This window comes from Anastrepha obliqua, chromosome 3 (genome assembly GCF_027943255.1).
Source record: "Anastrepha obliqua isolate idAnaObli1 chromosome 3, idAnaObli1_1.0, whole genome shotgun sequence".
Classification (NCBI taxonomy): Eukaryota; Metazoa; Arthropoda; class Insecta; order Diptera; family Tephritidae; genus Anastrepha; species Anastrepha obliqua.
In genome coordinates, this window is record NC_072894.1 from 66413469 (window position 1) to 66432744 (window position 19276).

Consider the following 19276-nt stretch of genomic DNA (forward strand, 5'->3'; position numbering starts at 1 on the left):
GCTAGTTTGAAGTGGCTCAAATTTCTTGTAGCTTTTGAATAATTTTTTCCTCTGGATGAAGGTTAGGTTAGGTTAGCCTGGTTGGCAATAAGCCGCGCATAGACCTTTTGGTCCCTAGCGATACCAGATGGAGACCGACCTCTATGAATACCTGAAGTAGACATCATGTAGGATGTCAGCGCTTTTAGCGAATCTAAGTAGGGCTAGGAGCTCCGCTTTAGAGACGTCTTCCAGACCCTCAAACAGTGGGGCTCCCAGGCATTTTAGTCGCGTTTTTAGTAATGCCGGACAAGCGCACAGAAGGTGTTCTAGAGTCTCCTCAACATCCTCTCTGCATTTCCTTCATTTGTCCGTGTTAGCAATCCCTATCTTGTACGCATATGCAGCCAGTAGATTGTGGCCTGTTAGCATACCTATGATAGTTCTGCATTCCTTTCGCGAGAGCGTAAGTACGAATGGAGTCAGTTTTTTGTCGTTAGTTCTACACATGACTTTTACTGTTTTGCATGTGGTCAAGTTAGTCCACCTACCTTCCACTTGCCTTTTCATGTGGTCGTCCATTTCGTTGTATATTGTGTTTAGCGGTTTTGGTATGTCGTTCTCTTGTTCAAATGGTAGCCTCACAGCACTCCTCTGGATGAAGATCGAATACTAAATAATTTTTGAACTGATATTTATTGTGAAGGGTGGTTAAGTTTCAAGGGCCGGTGTTGGTCTTAAATAAAATACAATTTTTTTAGGAAATTATTGTTATTTCTCTTTATTATGATAATATTGGTATGGCTCAATTACGTATGGAATAAAATATCGGCCAAATGACCGCCTCGGCCTCGGCGGCACACCTCCATCCGATGGTCCAAATTTTCGATGACGCTGAGGCATAATTGAAGTTCTATGCCGTTAATGTGCCGAATTATCTCATCCTTTAGCTCTTGAATTGTTGCTGGCTTATCGACTTACACCTTTTCTTTCAAATAACCCCAAAGAAAAAAGTCCAACCGTGTCAAATCACATGCTCTTGGCGGCCAATTGACATCGCCGCGACGTGAGATTATTCGGCCATGAAATTTTTAGCGCAAAAGAGCCATTGTTTCGTTAGCTGTGTGACAAGTGGCACCGTCCTGTTGAAACCACATATCGTCCATATCCATATCTTCCAATTCGAGCCATAAAAAGTTCGTTATCATCTCACGATAGCGAACACTATTCACAGTAACTGCCTGACCGGCCTAATTTTGGGAAAAAATACGGCCAAATTATGCCGCCGGCCCATAAACCGCACCAAACAGTCACTCTTTGTGGGTGTATTGGTTTTTCGGCAATAACTCTTGGATTATCCTTCGCCCAAATGCGGCAGTTCTGCTTAATTGAAAAATGTCAAATGAAATGCAGAAAAAAACTTGACGTTTAGGTGCGGTTCACATTCAAAATCGGCCCTTGAAATTTAACAACCCTTTAGAATAAGCTATGTTGTTATGCCTCGTAACGTAAACCGATCCGAAATCTCCTTTGGTAACAAATGGTTTGGACAAGACGCTCAATATCATTTCATTTTCTAGGCTTAGCTTATCGTGAATTTGTAGTCCATTGTAGAATTCAGAATGGAAGTGAACACAAAGCCTTGTGCGTGGGAATTCGCTTATACTCGTACAAAAAAACGCAGCCTTGTTATGTAGATGAGGATGTACTAGGCTTTCTGATAGGAACTTGCAAATGTATACTTAGTGATTTATTTTTATTTATTTATTTATTAATTTTTTTTTTTAATAAGATTAATTACTTATTTTTGATGGATGTGAGAAAGAAAATCAAAAATCATTGCACTTGAGAAAGAAGATAATCAAAATATGTATGTATGAATAATCATGTCGGGTTTAATTCAATGCCTTCATTTCATTAATCTTTATGAAAAATATTATTTTATTAGTTCATTCTAAATTTTGTAAACAAATTAAGTTAACAACCTTATTATTAGAAATTAACTATGTTTGCTTTCAGAGCAATAAATATTGCGATTGTTCATATTTAAAAACTTTTTTATACTTCAAATATTTTTGGTCAAAAGTCCAAAGAGTTGCATTGTTAGTAATATACATATGTTGATTATATGACCACATACATACATGTGTAGGTGAGAGTATTGAGTTTATTGATCGCGCAAAGAAAACAGAAGAGTAACAGTTGAAATCGTCTACTTATATAAGGATACACACATAAATAATACAGAATAAGTAATTAAAGCTAAAGGTTAAAGTGTTTTCTGAGCCAAGATGTGAGTTTGCATGTATAAATCTGTGTGAAGTTAAAGATTAATAGAAAGTAATAATAAGGGGATGGATATTGATATGTATTTTTTTACTCGATTACTAACGGTTCAAATATTTAAAATAATAATAATAATAGCATATAAAGAAACATGCTTTCATATGTATGTGCTCTGAGTACTAAGTAAATGTGTATGCAAAATTCATAAAATTGTCATAAAAATGTAATAATAAAAATATACACATGCGAAAATGAATATGTGTATGTATATATCTATACACATACATAAGTATATGAAAAGGTGAGCGGTAGTGGAAAGAGACCTAAAATACGTATGTGCTTAATTGAATGTGGAACATATGCAGATACATACATATGTATATATGTAGCAGTTTGAGCTAACTATATCCCAATATTTGAGGATTCTCCTCGTACATTTTTAAACAAATTATTTTCAAACACATTTAGATTAAATTGAAGGCAGTTTATAATGAAAAACAACACTAACTAACTAAAGGTGTCTTAATATATGTATGTATGTATATATGAATATTATTATATATTTATATATACTACGTATGTATGTATGCGCATACGAGTACATATGGATACAACATTTTTTAACTGCAATCATCGAGTAAATATTAACAAGTCAAATTACTTACTCAATGCAGCAATCCATTGGTCAATATATTACGTACTTATATATGTACTACGTGTAATTATATCGCGTGTATTTTTTTTAGCTGCATGAGAACTGTCGATATCGATAACTATAGTTTGACAGCTGAGAATGACATTTGTGTTCAGTAAGGTTTAGCAAGTCATTTTGAATCGTTTAATGCCAGAACAACGGTTCCAAATTTATTTTGAAAAAATAAATCTGTTCGCGACGTTCATAGAGCTTTGGCGGCATCATCGGTTCTTATTTGTTTCGAAATGAGCGAGCGCCAACGAACCATGCTGACTGAATTTCTGTGTCCAAAATTAAATCAGCTAAACATCGACGGTATTTGGTTCCCACAAGATAACGCGCCAGTGCGCTTAATAATCGATTTATTGCAATATTCAATATGGCGTCGTATGGTCAGATTTATTGGAAAAAGTAATCGAAAATTGGACTGATCGAATGGATCATGGAACTCGTAGCCGCGGCGGACATAAGCCAGATATATTCGAAAAATAAATGCCATGAAATTATGTAGCAGATTATAATAAAAACAAATTTATTCCAACAATATTCCTGTTTTATACTATCACTTTAAGTTCTCAAGCTCTTAGAAAAAATACCCGATACAGGGTGCGGCAAAATATATCACGCTATCGGAAGATTTACAAGACAGTAAACAAGCTGTACATTTTTTTTTAGTAAAAAAGTTATTCAATTAAGTGATTACTTTTGCTCCACCTTGTATGTCTAAATGTACCTTCTTTCCTTTTTTTGTCTCTATAAGCGCTTATTTTAAGTTTGGTTCGATCGGTCCTTCCTAAAAAACCTAGTTGAACTGATGATAATCTCGCGTACTTTGCTTATGCGAGTATATAGATTTTTGAGTATGGATTTCATTTTCTCTTTTGAGATTTGTTATGACCAAATAGGATTGACTGGAACAAAATGTATGTGTATATAGCTTTTGATTGAACAACCTGGTGCTGGATAATATCTATATGTATGTATACTAAAAATCGTATTGTATTATTTTACATCATGAATTAAAATTTGACGAAAGATTTTATGAGTCACAGAATGAGAATCCCGAATACTTTGGTATATAACAATATTTTATGCTTGCAATGTAGCAATAAAACTTGTTTTGGAAAGTGAAAAAAAAAAACAATAAGCAGCACTTACGATGGCGGAGACCACTGAAATAAGGCCTCAGAAGATCTCAGAACCAATGCCTCTATATGTCGTTTTAGAAGTTTTTCAATTCAATACCGATTATTTTCTCAAACAATATTATATTTTGCGGGCTCTATCCTCTGTGGTTGATGTGATAGATAATGTGCAGCAGAATACGAGTAAGTGCTTGAAAACCAAAAAAAAAATGTCATGTATGTCATTCATCTTTCTCCTTATTGCCTTAGAGCCTCACAAACAGGTATCTAATCAAACATAAAATGGTAGATAAATTTAATTAATAATTTAATTATAATATATTACGTGAATAAAATCTTGGCCATCACATGAAATGGGTTTCTCACTAATTGTAGAGATATATGATGGTAAGTTACATATAATCCAGATTCCCACAAAAATGTGTGATTTTAAGTTATGGGCATAAGAAATGAGTTAAGCTGCATACATTTAAGTAGTATCAGTATTAAGCTGATTATATAAAATGATTATGGTGGATTGATTTTGATTTGTGTGCATAAAACTATGTATATACGTACATAGGTATGTATGTAGATATACGGAATGGAAAATGGTGTGGTCGTATTCGTATTAAAAGGAAGTTTAATACATTTTCTCTAAATATTACAAAATTTCTTACAACAAATACACAGATAATATCTTGAATTAGAATTTTCAAGGTTAAACATGCATGCGTACACTTACGTATATATACTTATGTATAATTTATAAATATGCAAACAGAAAAATGAACTTAAAAAATGTATATCGCATTCTACATAATTATTTGTTTCTATTTAATTCAATTAAATTAAATTTGTAGTATTCATAGTAGTAAAAATAAATGAAAGCAGCATAAATAATAAGCATACACATTAAAAGAAAAAAAACAATAAGAAGTAAAATTTATAAAACAAATTATGATAATATAATATTAAATATTCACAGTGAATGGAACAGTGGAATAAAGGCATAATACTTTACTTCGAAAAGAAATAAAAAATAGAATGCAGTTTTATTAAGATTGCCTGAAGTTGTTTTACTGTTATTTGAAGCAAAAGCTCTATTGCTATTGAATTTTGGCTGTTATATTTATTTTATCGGTTTTTTTTTTCATTATAGTCGATCGTGTGATATCTTCACCTTTGGGCTTGTATTTGTGGAGGTATGTAAAGTTTAAATCCTTTGTGGATAAACCAGCTTCCATTGAGGCATTGGAAGCCAACATTACTAAAGTTATTCACGAAGTACCGACCGAAATGCTCCAGCGAGCCATTCAAAATTAATGTTTACGGGTGGCCGAATTACGGCACAGGTCTGTTCAAAAAATAAGGTGAATTTTCAAGCTTCGCAGGCGACGTATATTCGACTTTCAATTATTATTTTTTTATGTTGGTACACTCGTCTCGAAGATATGATCACGATTTTAGTAATGTAGCAGGTTTAGTTTGTTTGTGAGAGGCATAAATAAGAGGAGTGTTCTGCGTGTTCGGCAATGATTCTACGGCACAATTGGAAGTCTGGAACATCAATTTTAAAACCTTTTAACCATGGTTTGGATGGAATTTTGTCAGCCAGTTTGTCAAGAAGATTGGAATTATTTTGAGAAAACTCATTATACCTGTGAAACCACTCCCTCTAGATGTTCATTTACCACTAATGGCAGGCCTTTGCCGACAGCCTCTTTTGCAAGAGTCAGCCTTTTCATTTATTTTTATACCAGAGTGGCCTGGCGTCGAAATAATGTGAATATTTTGAAGCTTGTAATCTAGGATTCCACGATTCAGCAGGGCAGCGCAATAGTTATATGTGGCATCTTTAGCTAAGATTTTGCAAGCAGTGAGACTATCAGAAAAGATTGCAAGGCTTTCTTCATTGTTCCCATGAGCTGCAAAGTCTATTCGAAATTTGTGTTCTGTCTCTTTCCAAGTAAATAAAAGTGTCATTCATGGCAGGTAGCATGGTGCATAAATTATTGTCAGTCAAGGCTGTTAACATTTCACATGTGATACCGTTAGAACCGCCCGTTGATCTTTTTCTTCTCCGGTCAAGGACAGCCACTATCTGCTCATACGTGAAACGAAGCCCCATTGGAACCACACCAAGAGCCAACACCAGAGGCTCTTAAGTGAGGCTAAATAGTCCCTATTTTAATCCTCGTTCCAACCGTAATCAGAAGATAACTCATTAAAACCCTTCAAACATTTAACAAAGCACCAAGCCTCAGTGGCATTTGAGTTGTGATTAATCTCATCAATTTTGTTCGCAAAGCTTTCTTTTTTGTTTTTTTTTTTTACATCGGATTTTCATTGTTCCCTGCGTTGCAGAGCAACATCAAGATTTTCCGGCGTTGGGAAATGTTTACTTTTTTTGAAAGACGCTACCATTAACCGATATGATTTAGCAAGTGCATCGTTCCACCAAGGTTTGGGTACCATCTTGACCTTTAGAAGAAAAGTGTCAGCCTGCACCTCCTCTTTAAAAACCTTCTCATATTTTCAAAGCATGGTCCAAATTTGCATCTTTTAAGGCGTAAAGGAGTTTCTTTTTGACGATAAATTTAACTTTTTTTCGCAACCGTTTCAATATCAAACGACTGGGAGATGGTGGCTGCCCCAAGAGGGAAGGGAAGAACTCTCCAAGTACAATTTTTAGCGATGCTAACAAAGATTAGATCTATTCGAATTCTTTAGGTCTTTTTAAACGAGATGTAACCAACATTTAGGCATATAAATTTTTAACCGAGAATGAGGCTAACTAGCTTTTTCCCCCTTCCTGTGTCCATTGCATTTCCCCATAATTTGCTTCTACCAATAAAATCACCCACGATGATAACCGCCTTTTAAAAAGCCTAAAGTCTTTCAATTTTTGCTTCAAAGTCACCCGTAGAGATGCTGGGCGGGAAGTAAACTGAAACGAAAATCAAATTTGGGACTAGTTTTTTGCTTTAATAATTAAAATGTCTTGAACTGTTTAATATTCTACTGTTTTGAATATAATGTTTTTTCGTATGGCTATGGCCACCATAGCTCTTTTTGACAGATTTTGAAGTTTAAAAAATTTCTATTGTTTGACACTTGAAATGAGAAAATTTCGCTAATAATAATACGTTAACATATAAGTAGACGATCTACTTTTTCGTGCTTAACTCCCAATCCGTAATTAAAAGGCGAGATTTCCCATACAAAATTTGTCTATGATAGGGGTGGTTTGTAGGGGTTAGGGCTGTGTGTGACTCGGTACCCAAAGGTTAGATAGTGTAGGGGTGTGGTAAGTCAGCACACTTATGGTGTGAGACAAAATTTTAAGAAAAATAAGACTCAATTCAAGAAAATTAGTAAACGACTATATCATGTCTATGTTATCTCAATCGATTTTCAGGTGTAAGAAAATTTAGAAACATGAAAATTTCAAAATGCGATAACTCAGCGAAAAAAAATGATATTTGAGCAAACTCAACGCCATTTGAAAAAAGAAGGCTTGTATTTAAAGATTCCATCCTTTAATTTTGGTGAGAGAAAACATCTGCAAGGTTACATAACCTCAAATATGGGCAAAAACGGTGTTTTTGCACTTTTAGGTTAGGATATCTCGAAAACCAAAGCTGATAGAGCAATTCTGAGGCCAGATTTGGATTCAGCGCATCATAAACCTTCGGAAATATATAATCTGGTTTCTGGGTCTGAATGTTGGTTAAATTTTGTCGGCCTGTGTAATTAACATTCTTCAACATTTTTTTAAGTTATTTTAATAAAAGTTATAATTTTTCTATGTTTATGTTGTAAATGACTTCGAAATGTAGTGTTTGGCAACACTGTATGGTGAGAGCGCAATCAGCTGGCACGATTCTACGGAAATTTCCAATTTTGGATTTTATAAGTCCAATGGTCTAATCGGTTAATGTTCTGGGTCACGAAAACAAAATGAATTATGACGGAGCCAATATATTTACGGCCTGATATAGTGTAAATATGTTACACATTTTGAAACAATTTGAATTTCATATTAACATTGGTACGTACAACATATTGCATGCATTTGTATGATAAAAATGGCATTCACTGCCATTCTGTCGTGTTTCGATTGCAACCTATCTGTTTCAAATGCCTAAATCCTAAAATAAAACTTGCATTGACGATAGGTTGTTAAATTGCTGATTAATTGCTGTAAAATAATATTTCTTGTAACTTTAGTCGTAAAACAATAATTGGACTTTAAATTCAATAATAAACTTTAAATAAAGATAAACGTTCCAAGGTATTATCAAGGCAATGGAACAGTTACAAAAGCATTTGACGAAAATTCGCGTACCATGCGATAATGTACCCATCTATAAAGATGAATGTGTCTATTCATATGATACCCCGGAAACTCCGACTGGACTTTATGTGAGTTTAAGTAGCTTTCTTGGCTTTGGTGAAGCATACGTCAAACGATATGCTGAAAAGACTGGAAATGCGGTGTTCTTGCATATACAACGGATTAAGACTCCCAAAGAAAGTACGGGCAGTGCATGCGCTGAAGAAGGTGGACCAGAGCGTAAAATAACCCGATTGGCCATAGGCGTTGAGGGTGGTTATAATGAGGCAATTGAAAAGAAATTTGAAATTAAGGATACTTTTAGTATTGTGGTAATGCCAGACATTGAAAAGAAATTGCCATTCCCCGATGAGCAATTGCCTCTGCTTATAACACAGTCGGTTGGGGCGGTGCTGGCACAGGATTCAGCTTTGGCTCAATTAGAAAAGAAAACACTAACAGGTAAGACTTCAAGTACATGATTTTAAAATCTAATTGGCTATTAATAATTCATGTAGGTACTTGGGATGGCGAGGTACGACAAGTCTCCAAGTATTCAGATACCTTAATTCAGCTAGATAATGGCAAAAAAATACCGCCTTCAGGTTGGAAATGCGAAAAATGCGACTTAACAAACAACTTATGGTTGAACCTAACTGATGGTTCCATACTTTGTGGACGTAAATTTTTCGACGGTTCCGGTGGCAATGATCATGCTGTGGAGTACTACCAAGAAAAAGGCTATCCGTTGGCCGTTAAATTGGGCACAATTACTGCCGACGGTAAATCTGATGTTTTCTCATATCCAGAAGATGACATGGTTATCGATACTAATCTGGAAAAGCATCTCACTCACTTCGGTATAAATATGGCCGCCATGAAAAAGAGTGAAAAATCGATGGTGGAATTGGAGATAGAAATTAATCAACGCATTGGTGAATGGTCCCTACTTACAGAAAGCGATAGTGAGCTACAGCCACTAGCTGGTCAAGGTTACACGGGTATGCGTAATCTCGGCAATTCGTGTTACATCAACAGTGTAATGCAGGTGAGTAATATTATATCAATATATTATATATACATATATATATAAATATATGTAATTAGCCCATATACCCATTTTGGATGTTTGGCCGATCTCCTCCTCCTATTTGTGGTGTGCGTCTTGATGTTCCACAAATGGGAGGACCTACAGTTTCAAGCCGACTCCGAATGGAAGATATTTTTTATGAGGAGCTTTTTATGGCAGAAGTACACTCCGAGGTTTGCCATTGCCTGCCGAGGGGCGACCGCTGTGAGAAAAAATGTTGTCTTTATTTTGATCTTCCACCGAGATTCGAACCTACATTCTCTTTAAATTCCGAATGGTAGTCACGCACCAACCCATTCGGCTACGGCGGCCGCCGATCAATATATTATACTTGCATAAAAAAAAGAAAAAAATGTGATTTTACTGCCTAACTCATATTTTTTGATGTTACTCGTAGAAATTATTTTGTTCTCACATAGATACATACATATGTACATATGTATATTTAGAAAGTTCTCATTTAGTATTTTTTTTTTTTGTTTTTTAAATAGGCTCATTTTAAAGAGCAATCCTGTACTAGGGCTACTATTCTGTTGCAAGACACATATAACTACTTGTTTTTAATTTTTCCTTTTCTAAAACCTAAATTTTAGGACATTTTCAGGATCATTATAAACTATATTTAATTTTTTTTCATGCATAAAAAACAGCATTTCCAACGTATGATGGTTCGTAATTTTAAAATCATTTTTAACTGGAAAATATTTGTCAACTATCTATTTATTATTCTAGCTGGAAAATTAATTTAAGAACACTGACGTCATATAACTTTAGTCCTGAAAACGGGAATGCCCATTTCTTTGCGTTTAACTCCTTAAGAAAAAATAAACATTTTTTCGGCATTTTGTTATCTATATTTATTAATTTACAGAATTTATTTAATTATTTTTGCATAAGTAAATAATTTTAATTTTTCCAAAAACTCATTTAACAGGTAATATTTACGCTGCCTGATTTCATCAAGCGATACGTAGGACAGGGTGCTGAAAAATATTTCAACGCATTTCCATCAGACCCTGCAAATGACTTCAACATACAAATGGCCAAGCTGGGAAATGGCCTGTGGTCAGGGAAATATAGTAGCATTTCGGAGAACTCGCTGGATTCGGAGTGTACTGGTATTTCGCCAACTATGTTCAAAAACGTAATTGGCAAAAATCATCCTGACTTTAGTACAAAGCAGCAGCAGGATGCTTATGATTTTTATTTACATCTTATCAATATAATCGAACGAAACTCTCGTGGTGAAGCCAACCCAGTAGAAGCACTCACAATCAATTTGGAAGACCGTGTAGAGTGCATGACTAGTAAAAAGGTAAAGTACACACACCGCAATGACTATTGCTTGCCCTTGGAAATACCATTGGAAAAAGCCACAAACTTAGACGAAGTCAAAGAATATTTGGAACGTAAAGCCGCAGATGGTAAAAATAATATCAGTGACAAAAACGTAGTGAGACACAAAGTGCCCCTACTAGCTTGTTTAGAACGTTTTTTCGCACCTGAATTGCTTGATCAATTCTACTCATCCGCTGCAAACTGTATGACCACCGCCAAAAAGACCACACGACTTGAAAACATGCCAGATTTCCTGATGTTGCATTTGCGTAAGTTTACACTTGGCTCCGATTGGGTACCAAAGAAGTTGGATGTGTCGGTTGATATGCCAGAGGAATTAGATCTCAGCAACTGGAAAGCCACGGGAATGCAGCCGAATGAGCAACCTCTACCTGAAACAGAAGACAAGCCAAAATTTTCATTTGATGAAAATTTAATGGGCGAGCTGATGCAAATGGGATTCCCACTTGAAGCTTGCAAACGAGCGGTGTTTCACACCAAAAACATTAGTCTAGAAGCAGCTTCAAATTGGTTGATGGAGCATATAGGCGATGCGGATATATCGGAGCCGTTTACTCTGCCTGTTGATGGCATTGGCGATAGTAAAGCAATTGAGTTTATTGCTAATCCTGATAGTGTAGCTATGCTAATGAGCATGGGTTTTGAGGAACGTCAGGCAACTAAGGCATTGAAAGCTACCGATGGCAACATTGAGCGGGCAACAGATTGGATTTTCTCACATGCCGACGATATGGACATAGATGAAACCCCACAAAGTCATGCTGACGCTGATACTGGTGTTGGAGAGCAGAGAACGTACCGCAATGGTGTAGGCAAATATAAGCTCGTTGCCTTTATCTCACATATGGGCACATCGGCCCAAGTTGGACATTACGTGTGCCACATACAAAAGGATGGACGATGGGTGATCTTCAACGATAGTAAAGTAGCTCTTTCACAAAATCCACCAAAAGATCTTGGTTATTTATATTTATATAAACGATATGAGTAACTTGGCAAAGTAGATTTGGTTAGTTAAAATATGCGCATTTCAAATGAACTTGCCTTTATTTCAATATTGAATTCTTAAAGTATAACACCTAGTTTTAAATGCAAAGAACTGAAAAATTTTAATACTTCAAGAAATATAGCTTATCGTCGCAATTAAATTATGCCGTGAAGAATAAAATTTCAATCGAGTAAATTTACGAATGATTTTCTGGCATTATTTATAAAGCATTCGCGAAAATCTTATTATAAATTTTTCATGGCGTTATAAATAATTCGTGCTGATACATTGCAATCTCTTTATTACTTATGTCTCTTTTTTCATATTATTTTCCTTTGTCCATGCCGGTTTCATTACGCTTTCCACAATATTGTTGAGTTTATCGGTAAAAGCTTCGAAAGAAAATTTTTGCTGTACCCGCTTGTGCCCCATCACACCCATTCGTTCACGCAATGCATCATCCTTATATAGCTGTAGCATTGCATCTGCAAATTTTGTCGGTTGTTGCTCACATAAAAATCCTGTTGAGTTGTTTACAATTGTCTCCGTCGGTCCACCACTATTTAATGCAATCACTGGTTTTGACATATACATACCTTCGAGTGGCACTATACCGAAATGCTCGTTATCAGGGGTATAAAGTAGACAATGAGCTTTATAAAGCAATACAAATTTTTCATCGTCATTCGGGGAACGTAGCAATAACACGTTTTCCCTCAGTTCAAGCTTGTTCACCAGCTGATGGAGTTCTTCGTAGTGCTCTACATTTTCTACAATGCGGTTATCGTATCCGCCAGCGATTATTAACCGGCAACGTCTCGATTCCGAAATGGGCAACGCATCGATCAGCAAACGAAATGCGTGCAAAGCTAATGCATGGTTCTTCTTTCGTTCATATCGATTAATATCAAGAAATACAAACGCATTTCGTGGTATATTTTCACAACCATGAACTCCAAACTCAATACTTTCCTTTTGTGCAATTTTGGCTTGCATTGCATCGAAATTTTTAGTGTTCAAAGATGGATATAATACGTCGGGTACTCCATCTAGGCGACGGAAGGTGTCACCGAAAACACGTAAGGTAAACTTTGAGTTGACTAAAGTCACATCGGCCATACCAACAGTAAATTCTTCCAAATAATTTAATGGTGCTCTGTAAACACTTTTAATATACCCTTCTCGAATACTCAGTAACTGGTCGGGAAAATGACAGTAGAAAATAATTTTTGGTCGTCTCTTAGCAAGTTTCAATATAGGTACACCAACAGAAATTTGATCACAGAAGAAAACGTCTAAATGTTCCTGACGCGACAACACGAGAGATGCATATAATGCGGCATACATCATACGTAAGTATGCGCAAAGGGCATAAAATCGGCCGAATATCTTGCGTGGCAACCAATCACCAACTACTTGCACCTGGAAAGTGCCGTCTGAAGTTTCCTTAAAACAGTGCGATGGATCATGATGATTTGTCAAGAAACTGACTTCATGCCCTCGCGATTTCAATGCGAGCGCTGCATCCACAACCAATCGTTCAGCGCCGCCTATCCCCAAATCGGGATGAAGAAAAACTATACGTACCATTTGGCGGTTTGCTTTGGCGTAAAATAGAAAAATTAATTAGCAGCTTAAATCAAAAGAAGTTTTAGACTAACGTTCGCACTTACTAAATATTTCTGTGTCATTCAACCAAATTAAAATTCCGCATCTGTTCTAAACGTCTGAGTCAATACCACAGCTATTATTTTTACACGTTTGCTTTCCGATGCAAAATAAAAGACAGCTGATTAAAGTACACAGAACTGCCAGCGGTGTTGAATATCCAGGATTTCTACATATAACTTATGGTATAGTTAGACACCAATAGATAGAATATAAATCTGTCAACTAATAATACGTTCACATATGCATTAATCACATATAAATCCACCAAATTAATCTACCCGTTCACATATTACCTGCAAAATTGACAATCAGCTGTTAATACTGCTTTGAGAGGTTAATTGGCTGCTAATAATAAACAGTTGGAGGAAATCCGTATGCGACGTTTACTGCGGTTGCAAAAAATTGTGGCAGCAATGCCCATGGGATATTCTATATGGCATTTTATAATAAGTAATAAGAGGACAAAACGTTTATGAACACACGTTGTTTTCTGTAAAATGATTCCATAATTACTAATATTTAAATAAAATTTTATTAGAATTATGTTTACAGATCTGTTTTCTTTGCCACCGTCCATTTCATTTAGTTTTTATTTTGATGTTTCTCCTTACATTCGTAATAATAATTATCGATAACACAGGGTTGTATGTCAAAAGGTGTCGTTATTATCTAGGATTATTTTATAATCTCAGATTTTGGGAGAGAAATTTTGTATGGGAAATTTAATTACGGATTTTGAGTTAAGCGCGAAAAAGTAGATCATCTACTTATATGTGAACGTATTATAATGTTACCTATCCTAAAAGCACGTTTACATTTGCAGTGAGTAGCAACAAATCCACATTAATTAATCTATCCCCTCACATAAGGCATATTAGCTGCACATTTGATCATCACCTGTCAAGATTGTTTTGAAAAGTTTTTCGTCATAGAAATTGATTTGGTAGAATATTTCAATGTTTTTGATTTGTGTAATTATTATTAACCATATGAAGAAAAAGCAAAAAGAAGAAATATTTAATTTAATAGCGCATTTTTCTGCTAGTAATAGACAATTGGCAGCCACCGTAGACGAATGAGTTGGTGCGTGATTACCATTCGAAACTACATGAAACACCAAAATGAAGAACAAGTTTTTTCTGATAGTGGTCGCCCCCCGGCAGGTAATGGCAAACCTCCGAGTGTATTTTTGCCATGAAAAACCTCATAAACAAATATATGTCACTCGGAGTTGGATTGAAACTGTAGGTCCCTCCATTTATGGAGCAACGCCACAAATAGGAGGAGAAGCTCGGCCTAACACCCAATAATGGTGTAGGCGCTAATTATATACATATATATATAATAGGCAGTTGGAGGAAATCCGTAAACGACGTGTACTGAGATTGCAGCGAAACCCAATATTACATTTTATAATAAGCAATGAAAGGGCAAAGCGTCTGTGAACACAATTTTTTTTCTGTAATATCAATGCAGAATTAATATCTAATAAAAATTCTATTAAAATTATGCCTGCACACCTCTTAAGGTTTATCCTTACATTCGTAATTATAAGTATCGATAATACGGCGGACGTCGGAGCCGAATGGGTTGGTGCGTGACGACCATTCGGAATTCACAGATTGAACGTAGGTTCGAATCTCGGGGAAACACCAAAATTAAGCGGTCGCCCCTCGGCAGGCAATGGCAAACCTTCGAGTGTATTTCTGCCATGAAAAAGCTTCTCATAAAAATATTTGCCGTTCGGAGTCGGCTTAGAACTGTAAGTCCCTCCATTTGTGGAACAATATCAAGACGCACACCACAAATAGGAGGAGGAGTTCGGCCAAACACCCAAAAAGGGTGCACGCGCTAATTACACATATATAATACAGAAAACATAGATTTTAAACATAAATTTTATACAGGCAATCTCGCTTTTTACGGATTGGGAGTTTAGCTCGAAATGGTATGAAACAAACAATATCAATCGGCAAGGAATGTGTGAAGTTGAATCAACATTGAGAAAAGTAATCATGAATACAAACATGTTTTATACTTCTCCAAAAATGTGTAACCAGTTGTGCTAAATAAGGTCAAGTACGCCTAACATTTATATTTGGGATGACATTGAAATATTTAAATCTCATACGCTAATTCGTAGAGCCTTGCGAAACACTATTTTAGAAAACCACTTCTGTAATTAATTATTGTACACATTTTCAATTTATATTTGAGATTTAATTGAACAATAACTCTATAACTGCTTAACATATTGCAGTAGATTGGATGTACACTTCAATATGTAAATAAGTACATATAAGCATACAAAGTGTAAGAATATAGGACAAAAGTTTAATAAGTACAGACTAAAAAATCTGTGTTTTAATATTGCCTAATCCCTGGTGGGATATAGGAAACCAATAAAATTTCATAGGTGGTAAAAATCTTTGCTAGGTTTCATTATAAAGTGTACACACATACATATAATGTGGGTTGCGCATTACATGAACTTGTTTTCTGTTTCTTGTTTTCGTACGCAAAAAACTTTCAAGGACAGGGAAACTGAGAGCGCAAAGTTACATTTCATTTTTAGATGAAATGGCAAGTTTTTACTGAATAAACTTTTACTTGTAATAAAAAAAATTCATAAATGTCAACCTACAATTAGTGAACTGATGAAGCAAGTCTTTTGAAAATTGTTTATGGAAGAGTCTAAGAGAGCCAAGAGTCGACAGCAGAAAATCGCCGGACACGCCAAACACTTGTCTTATTTATGCCTCTCACAAACAAACTAAACATTCTACCTCGTACATCGAAATCAATTAATGTTCATATACATGCGAGTATGGTACACTGAAATATTATTAAAACCTAGAAATAAATTTTCCTGAAAATATTTGAAAATTTGATTAACACATGCAAGCTACCGTAAGAAATAAGAGTAGGGAAGTAGCTGCAGGCAAATACTTTTTTCGTTTGGTGTTGTATGAAATATAATATTACATTATTAAAATCATAATTACATAAACCATACTACATTATTAAATATCTAATACCTTCAAAAGTGTTTAAATTTGAACTCTGTAAATTTATATTTGCTTGCACATATTGGTAGGTATTTGTTTCGTTTATGTCACGATGAGAATAGCTGACTGTCAAACTCAAACCAAAAAGATAGCGAAACACTCGATGCGCAATCTTATATTCGTCATTCTTGGTCTGGCATCACTTGACCGTTGACATACACATATAAACTATTTGACAGATTATCCGAACTTTCAAACGCACGTGTTTACTTGGAGTAATATTTTTGATTTTTTAGCAGTGAATTTATGGTAAAAATGGTGAAATTACAAAAATCATTAACCAAACCAGTGGAGATAATAGAGAAGAAGAAAAAGAAATTGCTGGCACCGCCTCTTGCTGGTATTTCCAAAACGAGTAAAAAAGATAAGTCAAAAACTTTTGAGAATGTTTCGAAGTCTAAAAAAGAAATTCTCGGAAAGGCTATCGCTAAAGTTGCTGATATTGTGGTGCCTCTAAAAAACGAAAAGAAAGAAAAGTTAAAAAAGGAGAGCAAAAAAGCGTCGAATAAACAATCTAAGGAAACACAGTCAAAAGACTTAAAAAAAGAGGCAGTAAAAGCTAAGAAAATACCATTAGTTCTAGCACCACCTGAGTCTCCTGCTGCTCCCAAGCCCATAAAATCTGTGCTTAAAAAAAAACCACGGCATCACAAAAAGTCTAAGGCACAAAAAGACGAAAAAATAAATTCAGCAGAGCAAACATCAAATTTAACGAAGTTGGAAAAGAAAAAAGCCGCTAAGCGTGCATTTAGAAAGCAACAAATAAAAAAGAGGCGTGAGAATAAATTAAATAAAATCAAAAAGGCCCAACCGAAACGCCTATTTAAAGCGCCACCATTTGATGAAGAAAAATTCAATGCTATTGTTAACGAAGATAACATAAAGAATATAGCGAGAGGTCTCAAAAAGCAGGCGGAAAAGGAAGTGTCTGGCAAGAAAACTGCTATATTTAGCGATTTTCAATACTTCTTAAATGTTGCTTGTTTTAAGATTCCCAATGCTCCTAAACGCGTCGTAAAACTGTAAGTGTTAAATATAAATTATTAATTAGATTAGTATCGATGTATTTACTTTTATTAATATCTCCTTTTTCCTATCACGTTAAGCAATTTGAAGCATTCTTTAGTCGATAAGGATGATGATGTAGCTATTATTGTGTCGGATTTACAACGTGGCGCCAAAGTCGACTATGAACCAACAATTCAACACTATGAGGATATTTTTCGTGAGGCCGGAATTGAAGGACTGACGATTATACCATTTAATAAACTTAGAAATGAATGTAATACTTTTGAAACGGTACGGAAATTTGGAAACTCCTATGACTATTTTCTATGTGATGGCCGATTGGTAGGGCATGCATCTGGCTTTTGTGGCAAGGTACGATTTAATGAAATATCTGTAGAATTTTTAATTTTTCTAATAATATTCAAATAGGTGTTTCAGAAACCCCGTACTACTTTCCATTCTGTGCGCATGAGTAATGAGAAAAATTTAAAGCGTGAGATTGAAAAATCTCTACGTCGTACTGCTTATAAACAGTTGCAAAAAGGTGATCTCATATCCATACCAGTCGGTAATCACAAGTTTACAAAAGATCAAATAGCTGAGAATGTTATGTACGTGATGGAACAATTAAAGAATATATATCCAGGTAGTTTTCCCAACATACGAGGCTTATATCTAAAAATTAGCATTGCTGGGACATCGTCATTGCCAATTTATCTCAGCGCTGCCAAAGCTCCTGAGGATACACCATACGTTGTTGGTCCACGTGAGGAGCGTTTGATAAAACTGAAACGTAAAGCTAACGAAGTTTTGACACAGTTTGAAATGACAAAAGAGGGTAAATTGTTGAAACTCTCGAAAACAGACGTGAAACGTAAACAAAAACTAAAAGATATGCGAGCTGCCATGGAAACTGAGAATACTGCATCAGAACAAAAAGATGCCGATGAGTCCAACGGAAAACAGTGCGTTGTACCCACAAAAAAGGCTAAAACTGAGAAGGGTATAAGCACTGGAAATAAAACTGATAAGGAGAAATCAAAAGATGAAAAATCAACTGTAAAAGAGAGCGATGAGGAAGAAGACAGTGAAGAGGAACAAGAAGATGCTGATGATCATGATAGTGAAGATGATGATGTTGAAGGAGATGATAGTGGAGAAGGGGATGATGATGATGATAATGATGACGATGATGATGATGATGATGACGATGATGATGACGATGATGATGATGATGAGGGTGATGAGGATGAGGATGATGATGAGGGTGATGAGGATGAGGATGGTGAAGGGGATGATGATGATGAAGAATAAAGAAGAGGATAGTAAAAATGGCGATGTCTGGAAATAGTTTTAAGGCTGTGTATGTAAGTGTAGAATTTAAATTTATATATTATATCATAAACGATAATAATGAAACAAATAAAATTCGAAATGAAAAAAATTACTACTATTACAGCAGTGGTTTATGAAAGTTAATAGTTCATGTTTTTGTACTACCCTTACGTATTCAATCCGATCCGCTAAATACACTGGTGCATTTTTATTTTTAATTTTGTGAACTGAGATAAGGTTATTTAGTTCAAATCTTTCTTTCATATTAAGCCACTTTAAAGTCTCTAAACATTTACTCAATTGATGTACTTACATATCTGGTTCTGGAATAATAT

The 19276-nt window shown here is 35.3% G+C and overlaps 3 protein-coding genes across 3 annotated transcripts; 2 read left to right on the forward strand and 1 right to left on the reverse strand.

The window, feature by feature from the left end:
• Positions 1 to 8266: 8266 nt before the first annotated feature.
• On the forward strand, positions 8267 to 12062 carry LOC129240395 (ubiquitin carboxyl-terminal hydrolase 5-like). The gene is made up of 3 exons (XM_054876163.1): positions 8267 to 8884; positions 8941 to 9470; positions 10447 to 12062. The coding sequence occupies exons 1-3, from the start codon at positions 8395 to 8397 to the stop codon at positions 11860 to 11862; spliced, it is 2436 nt and encodes an 811-aa protein (XP_054732138.1). The 5' UTR covers positions 8267 to 8394; the 3' UTR covers positions 11863 to 12062.
• LOC129240397 (alpha-1,3/1,6-mannosyltransferase ALG2-like) lies at positions 11877 to 13673 on the reverse strand. Its single transcript, XM_054876165.1, has 2 exons — positions 13533 to 13673; positions 11877 to 13460 (listed from the first exon to the last, which is right to left on the reverse strand). Exon 2 carries the CDS (start codon positions 13447 to 13449, stop codon positions 12166 to 12168), a length of 1284 nt encoding a protein of 427 aa, XP_054732140.1. The 5' UTR covers positions 13450 to 13460; positions 13533 to 13673; the 3' UTR covers positions 11877 to 12165.
• A 3085-nt stretch (positions 13674 to 16758) lies between these two features.
• LOC129240396 (ribosomal L1 domain-containing protein CG13096-like) lies at positions 16759 to 19085 on the forward strand. The gene is made up of 3 exons (XM_054876164.1): positions 16759 to 17620; positions 17705 to 17978; positions 18036 to 19085. Exons 1-3 carry the CDS (start codon positions 16845 to 16847, stop codon positions 18918 to 18920), a joined length of 1935 nt encoding a protein of 644 aa, XP_054732139.1. The 5' UTR covers positions 16759 to 16844; the 3' UTR covers positions 18921 to 19085.
• The last annotated feature ends 191 nt before the right edge of the window (positions 19086 to 19276 follow it).

What these genes read in the sequence shown, in the direction of transcription:
- LOC129240395 (XM_054876163.1), top strand. Translation starts at nt 8,395, where the DNA reads ATGGAACAGTTACAAAAGCATTTGACGAAAATTCGCGTACCATGCGAT. An exon ending in AGAAAAGAAAACACTAACAG is followed by an intron (nt 8,885 to 8,940) that starts GTAAGACTTCAA and finishes TAATTCATGTAG; the next exon opens with GTACTTGGGATGGCGAGGTA. An exon ending in ACATCAACAGTGTAATGCAG is followed by an intron (nt 9,471 to 10,446) that starts GTGAGTAATATT and finishes CTCATTTAACAG; the next exon opens with GTAATATTTACGCTGCCTGA.
- LOC129240397 (XM_054876165.1), bottom strand. Translation starts at nt 13,449, where the DNA reads ATGGTACGTATAGTTTTTCTTCATCCCGATTTGGGGATAGGCGGCGCT.
- LOC129240396 (XM_054876164.1), top strand. Translation starts at nt 16,845, where the DNA reads ATGGTAAAAATGGTGAAATTACAAAAATCATTAACCAAACCAGTGGAG. An exon ending in CCTAAACGCGTCGTAAAACT is followed by an intron (nt 17,621 to 17,704) that starts GTAAGTGTTAAA and finishes TATCACGTTAAG; the next exon opens with CAATTTGAAGCATTCTTTAG. An exon ending in CATCTGGCTTTTGTGGCAAG is followed by an intron (nt 17,979 to 18,035) that starts GTACGATTTAAT and finishes ATATTCAAATAG; the next exon opens with GTGTTTCAGAAACCCCGTAC.